At 36.7% G+C, this 7503-nt stretch overlaps 1 protein-coding gene across 3 annotated transcripts in view; it reads left to right on the plus strand.

Annotated features, from left to right (window-relative positions):
• The window catches only part of LOC118159659 (mothers against decapentaplegic homolog 2), a 41040-nt gene extending 34311 nt beyond the window's left edge, over positions 1-6729 (plus strand). For all 3 annotated transcript variants that reach the window (XM_035314228.1, XM_035314226.1, XM_035314227.1), the window contains 3 exons: positions 379-516; positions 681-825; positions 4812-6729. In XM_035314228.1, the coding sequence (XP_035170119.1) occupies positions 379-516; positions 681-825; positions 4812-4935 (407 nt within the window). In that variant the 3' untranslated portion in view covers positions 4936-6729. The remainder of the gene's footprint in view (positions 1-378; positions 517-680; positions 826-4811) is intronic.
• The last annotated feature ends 774 nt before the right edge of the window (positions 6730-7503 follow it).

Raw genomic sequence — 7503 nt, forward strand, 5'->3', positions numbered from 1 at the left:
CAGCACTTCATATTGGCACATGTTAATTATGTTGAATCTAATCTTTTTCTTTCAATTGTGGCACTTCAAGTGAAAAAATTCTTTGCTTCTTAACTTGACTTTGGTTACTAGCCATTGCATAGCTAGAAAATTCTAGATCACTGGACCAAAAATTATTCTGCCTTTCCTTCAAATATTGTGTGATAAAAATGCAAGCTACTTGTGTTCTGTCCCTGCTACAGCTGTCGGACCAGCAGTATGGTTATCTAGATAATTAATTTCTGTTTTTGTTGAGGGGAAAAAAAAAAAACTTTGGCCTTCTCTAAAACAAAATACTCCCTTCTTTGTTAATCTGCCTGGGTCATATCATAACTAGAGTTCCTTTGAATTTTCCTACAGGAAGGGGAGTACGCCTCTATTACATTGGTGGAGAAGTTTTTGCTGAGTGCCTAAGTGATAGTGCAATTTTTGTTCAGAGTCCAAACTGTAATCAAAGATATGGCTGGCATCCTGCAACTGTGTGCAAAATTCCACCAGGTTAGTAACCTACCAAAGGTCTCGTACAAAAAAAATCCAACAGTTTTTTTTCGTGGGATGTCATTTACCTTCCTTTTGATGCCTAGAAATGGTTTCTTCATAGTTTTGGTCTGTGTAGCAAACCCAAGTATTTAAGTGTACTTCTTGACTTTTTTTCTTTGTAGGATGCAATCTAAAAATCTTCAATAATCAAGAATTTGCTGCTCTTCTGGCTCAATCTGTGAATCAGGGTTTTGAAGCAGTTTATCAGCTTACTAGAATGTGTACTATAAGAATGAGTTTTGTTAAAGGATGGGGAGCTGAATACAGGTAAGAAAAAAGCCTTTATGTTTTTTTCGTTTTGCTAACGTACACTATTTTTGTCTGGCTTGAAAGCTATATATAGCTACTGTAGCTATGTTGTCTTCAAGTTGAACCCCATATTTTCCTTTTCTCTCCTTCAGCTATGGAGCTCCTAAGTCATAAAGACAGGTAAATTGATTTTAGTATTGCACTAAAGTTCATTGAGCAAGGAATTTCATCAGAGTTCAGTTCCTCACTTAGTCTTGCTTGCTTATTGTGGTGAAAACACTGACAACATCTAGAAGTTTCAGAACTTGTTATACAATTATTCGCTGTGTTAGACCTACAGTCGTTTTGGTCTCTGTGCTTTTCTATGTGTAGTATAATGAGTTTGTTAGCTTGTGGTGTGGGGATAGTTTGATGGGACCAAAGGGAAAATATTGAATTGACTGAGTTCATTATGCAAACTAAAACAGATGGTGAACATGCATTTAAGGGATGGCAAATATATTGGAAGTTGGAGTGGAAAAAACTTTGCAGGAGTAAGATGTGTGTTTATGTAGAAAAACCTGCTAAAAATCATTGAATGGAAAAGTAGTCTTATCTGCTTTTGAATAGTCTAATTATATTCTCTATAGAACAAACTAAAACCTATAGTTTTAGATGGTGCATCTTTTTAACGTAGTATGGGAATTTGGAAAGAAAGGGAACTAACTTTGAACTGAGCAGTTTTCATTATTTCTCAAACTGAGATTTCATTATTTTGGAGAGCTACAGATGTGGTTTTAACAACAACAAAAAACCTTAGATGTCTCTAGAAATTGTATAAAGAATAAGGTCTGACACATCAATACCATATTGCAGTACAGAACAATTATTTTTTAAAATCATTAATTCTGAAGTTAAATAATACCAGGTTGCACTGTAGATCCTGGGGTTTTGTTTCTTTTATCTGCTCTTGCAATATATCCACGCAAATGTGAGCCATTGGTAAGTGGGGGAGGATTCTTGGCTAAATTAAGCCAATTTTGTAAAAGCCTAATTAGATTAAATGAAAAATTTGAGTAATGAAATAAACTTGGTACCTCTTTGTTAGCAAGAGGTATGCAAGAAAAAAAATTCTGGCTCAAGTTTAAAGAACTGTTGGATTTAGCTCAAAATCAGTATGTATACACTTATACATAATTAAATACAACATTCAAGTCAGAATAGAAGAAAGACTTAGATTATGTGAAGACAACTTGAAGTGAATGGAGTGTAAATGTTGAGTTAAAACAGCGGAGAGGCTTTTAATCAAGTTATTGCTAAGGAGGGAGAATGATTGTTAGCAGTCTATAGACCCTTCAGAGATCATAGGATTGAAAAAGCCCAGTGGAAACTGCCAGAACAGCATAGTCTGAGTACCAATGTAATGCTGAACTAGTTTATTTGTATCTCCGTTGAAGATGGTGTTAATAAATTATTGAGATACAAAGCTTGTAAGTTAGGATAAGTTATGATTAAAGTAAGAAGGGGTTGCTCCTACATGCACAACATTGAATTTAAGTTAAGGTAGTCGAAATTGTCAAAATAGATGGTGAAGCAGGGTATCACAGAATCACACTAAAAACCAGTTGTTGTTAAAACTTCCATGCTTCATTATGTCAGAAATGTTTCTCAGACTAGGCTTTGGCAAAGCTAAACCATAATCTACATTTTAGGTATGTGGCTTATGTTCATAAGCATGATGATATGTCAAGGTGGTAGATTTTATAGGCTTAGTGGACAAAATAGTTCATAGCTTTTCACTTGTTACATGTTGGCTTAAATTGAGGATTGTGGTAGAAGTTCAGATCAGCAGTTAAGCATTCACATTAACACAGGAACTAACCAGGGCTAAAATAATCTTCTGAAGAAAGTTGAGGTGTAATCACAGGAAAGATTTATTGATACATAGATGGGAACTCCATAGATAGAAGAAGCTGAGTTTTAGCTTTGAGAGGGCTGCTAAGTGACTCACTATTTTATCTTTTGCCAGGGCTGTTGAACAGAACCAGTTATAAAATATTCAGGAATATTCTGGAAGCATGTTTGTAGGGGAGTTGACAGCGGTGGAATAACGAACTTCCTTCTTTGGGAGAGGATTCAAGACTAAATGAAATTACATTTCCTGTGGTTTAGATTGTTCTTTTTATTGGATCGCTTTATTTTGGCGTAGGCGTTCAGGGCTAAGTTAATGTTTTTTGGAGTGCGGAGAGAGCACAGACCCCAGCCGCTTTCTTCTCTTAGAAAATGTAAAACCACATGCAGCTCTTGAAATCCATCTTCTCGCTGGCTTATTTTTTCTGGCCTTTCAGTTGCCCCCATTTATATAAACATATTTCCTTAAAACAAAGGATTCCAATGCTGGCTGTAAAAATGAAGGGACTGGGTTTGTATGTGACTAATCTGCGTTCTTTGAATCTTAATGCCTCCTTGCTCTGATTTGGAATAGGTAGAATTACTAGGAAAAACTGGCTTAGCAACAGCAGTCTTGCCATTCTAGTTTGAGAAAACTCCCATGTCTGTAGTAGGTACAGTGAAATAACAGGATCTCTCAGGCAGAGTATGTCCAATATTTGTTTCTCTGCAGATGAAAAGGAAGATTTTTGAATAACAGGTCTCTCTCCCAAGGAGGTATGGGAGAGTGAATGGAACTTTTATGAACATCAAGTTTTCGTCTTTTACTGACACTTTCTAAATAGTATTTAATTAAAAGCTGCTGTTGTGGAAAAATAAGGCAAGTTTGTAGAGAATAGAAACAATTTTTTACTTAAACTGCTTGTGTGAAGATGTACAAAACAAAGTAGAAGTATAAGATTACAGGAAACTAGATGAAGTTTGGAGTTCTGTTTGAGATAACATCAGTCAGCACAGTATAACCACACTGTGTTACGATGCAGCATTTCTGACATGGCTTCATTGTATGTTTTTCTTGATGATTGCTCTATAAAGATAGATTTTAGAATTGCCAATGCATTACATTGTTTGGCCACCCTACCTGTGCAGAGCCAAGCATTTCTGTTCCTTATTTTTTCAGTATTTGTCTATGAAATTCAAATGTAGTTATGCATGCAAACTCTTTGATGGTGAAGATAGTAGCTGTATGCAGCTGACTGTGATGCAAACACCAGATTGGTTGGACAGTCTGCACTTTTGAGTTGCTTTTTTGTAGTAAGGTGTTGTGGTTTAACCCGGCCAGCAGCTAAACACTACACATCCTCTCTGGGATGGGGGAGAGGAACAGGAAAGTGAAGCCTGTGAGTTGAGATAAAGACAGTTTATTAAGACAAAGTAATAATAGTAGTGTGTACGAAACAAGTGACGCACAGTGCAATTGCTCACCACCTGCTGACCGATGTCCAGCCTATCCCCGAGCAGCCGGCCCCCCACCCCAGCTAGCCACCCCTATATATTGTTTAGCATGACATCAGATGGTATGGAATACCCCTTTAGCCAGTTGGGGTCAGCTGTCCTGGGTCTGTCCCCTCCCAGCTCCTGCTGCACCCCCAGCCTGCCCACTGGCAGGACAGAGCGAGAAGCTGAAAAGTCCTTGGCTTAGTATAAGCACTGCTCTGCAGCAATTAAAACATCAGCATGTTATCAGCACTCTTCTCATCCTAATCCAAAACATAGCACCCTACCAGCTACTAGGAGGGAAATTAACTCTGTCCTAACTGAAACCAGGACATAAGGCATTTGGTGTGGTGCTTGGAGCATTTGCTTCACTTCTTATTCTATTCTCCAGAGCAGAACATTCTTGATAAATTGTGGATGCAAATGTGGTTATTGATGTTTTTCATAGATGTGGGGTGGGTATTTTTTCCAAAGATTGTTTGGTAAATCATTAGTACTGTTATAGTAATAGTTGCAAACTTTCATCTTTTTTTGTGGTAGAGATGGATGGAAACATCCCATCATATGGATCATCTGATGGAGAACTTTATGGTAGCCAAAGCTCCTTTCTGATTTTCCCATTCCACTTAATTTTTCAGGAGGCAAACAGTAACAAGTACTCCTTGCTGGATTGAACTTCATCTGAACGGACCTCTACAATGGTTGGACAAAGTATTGACTCAGATGGGCTCCCCTTCAGTACGCTGTTCCAGCATGTCATAAAATTCCTTTTTCCATTACCAGTGGGCTAAATACCGAGTCCAGTCAACAGACTTAATATAACAGCTCCTCTGTCATAGTATTTGTGTGTGGTCCCCATGAACTGTTTACTATCCAAAAAGATTTAAAAAAAAAAAAAAAAAAAACATAGCAAAACAACACTTGAGGTCTCATCAGTTAAAGCACCTTGTGGATTCTGTTTCCTATACTCTGATACTAGATGAAAACTTAGTGTATAGAAATGCCTTCTTCAGAAAGAAGGGACAATTCTAAAGACTCTTAATGGTTTTTTTATTGGGTATGTAATTGAGTGTCCTAATGGTTTATTAATAACATGAATAGCTAAGTATATGTACAGGTAATGTATCATGATCTCAGATATCACAGCATTGTGCTGTTCTACATTTTAGTTCCCATAAATAGATGTTTGGTTTGTTTTTTTGATTGGTGCAAGTCTCTCAAAATTCCAAGACTCTACTCCTTTATTGTTTTGTATTTTTTATACAAGCAGGTTTTTGAGTTGTCCTAAACATAAAAAGCAGACTTTCCTTGTAGAAAAGCTTAACTTTTTGCTGCCTTCTTAAAGAAATGAAATCCCTCCATTAGAAGGGAAAGAAATGCCTGAGATTTATCTGTGAAATCTTAAGACGCTTGATATGCTTAATGGGGCCTAAAATACATTCATACTATAAATTCCAAGTATCCATCACACTAGGAGTTTACTTTTCCCTACCCATCTGAGTTGATGCATCTGTTGCCAGCAATATTGCTGGCACTGATTTATCTGGGATTCTTTTGTATGTTGAATCATTGAAATATTTTTTTTTCTCATGGAGTGAGAATTTACCATATTATTGGATACTGGATTAAAATACACAAAGTTATTGGCTTAACCCTTACATCTGTATGTTTTCATTAAACAGATGTCACTGAAAAAAATCTTGGTTTTAGTTTTTAGAGCAAATACTTTAAAATCCTCTTCCAGGGTAAACTAGACTCTTTCATATAGGTTTTAAATAGATGCAGCTTCTTAACATATTTCAGTAACACAACTTAAATTTCTGATCTGAGTGGCTTTGTATAGCTTACTTACATACCAGATTGTATACATCCATTATGTCATAATGGGCCTTGTTAATAAAAGTAGTTACTTCTGCAAAACCTCTAGGATAGTGATTGCTGAGGTATGAGCAGTGAAGGAGGACTTCTAGGTTCTTCGTGACAGTGCATGTTATTGTGAACCCTTGGACACTACAGCTGCATCATATTAAAAATATTCTGAAATATATTCTACAAATAAGTCTGGGTTGGGGAAGGGTTGGGAAACTGTATAAAAGGGTTATTCTGACTTGAAAAATATACATCTTACTAACAATCTTGTGATCTAGCTGTCTGTCATTCTTTCATTATTGTGGCAGTAGCAAGATTGCCTTTGTCTGTTTTTTCCCATTGTTTCATCCATTACACTAGTACTGTACTTTGTAAGTACTGCTAGTGATAACTTAGCTTTGAGAACAAAAATGTGGCCAGTGTTACAGCTTTTAATCAGTTGACTGAATTGATGATAGTGATGGATATTTTTATGCCATAATGACTAGGGCATAGAAGCAATACCAAAAATCAAGCCTTGAAAAAGTGGGCCAGACACCTTTTAAAAATTGGCAAAGCAGTTACCAGTTTGTGCTAGTTTTACCAGCAGATTAATGTATTGGTAGAACTTGTGAACCTAAGAAATAAGCTTCATGCGTGTTGCATTTGCCTAATATGTGAATACACTAATAAAAGTTTTAATTCTCATGTTTGTTGCTTTTTTTTTTATTAATTGTTGTATATATTTTCTGTTGAAGGTTAGGAATTATTCTAACCAACCTAAAAAAAAATAATAAAAAAGTGGCATGAGTTGCATGCATGTTGTGGCCAGAAAGTTGTACATTTTAGATGTTGAAATCGCTTCTTGGACAGCTATTGTGGAGGTTCTGGATCCCTGTGTTTAACAATACAGGCTTCTACTTCAGATCAAGTTTATTAAAGCAGTTAGTTTTTTTTCCTACCACAGTCAAATTACATCCTACTGACTCAGATGTTTGCTTTCGCTTGTGAAACACATAAGAGCAACTTGTCTGGGTGAAAGACTCCATTGCACTTATGAACAGGTTGCAACTTGAATCAGTTGGGTGACCTAATTGTATAGTCTCTTTACTGTGGGTTTCTGTATGTGTTCTCTTTCAGCTGGGGCGATATTCCTTGCTTTACCTTGAACACAGTAATAGCCTTGATGGAAGCCAGTTTTGAGTACGTGCTTCCAAGTAGAGTGCAAGGACACTGCAGGCATTATCTGTGGACCTGTGATTCTGCCTGTGGACAAGGCCATCTCAGTTTGTGTATGTCACTTTTTTTTTTACTTCTGTCAACTTCTGTCAGTATCACTAAAATAGTCTCTCCCGACATTACTGTTTCTGCCACAGCTTGGTGGAACAAGGGAACAAATCTTCATTTGAAATATGTTTGCCTGTATTTAATTTAAATGTCTTTGGCAGTCCTTGAGTAACTTTAACCTACTCCTGTTTCTTA

This window comes from Oxyura jamaicensis, unplaced genomic scaffold (genome assembly GCF_011077185.1).
Source record: "Oxyura jamaicensis isolate SHBP4307 breed ruddy duck unplaced genomic scaffold, BPBGC_Ojam_1.0 oxyUn_random_OJ71496, whole genome shotgun sequence".
NCBI lineage: Eukaryota > Metazoa > Chordata > Aves > Anseriformes > Anatidae > Oxyura > Oxyura jamaicensis.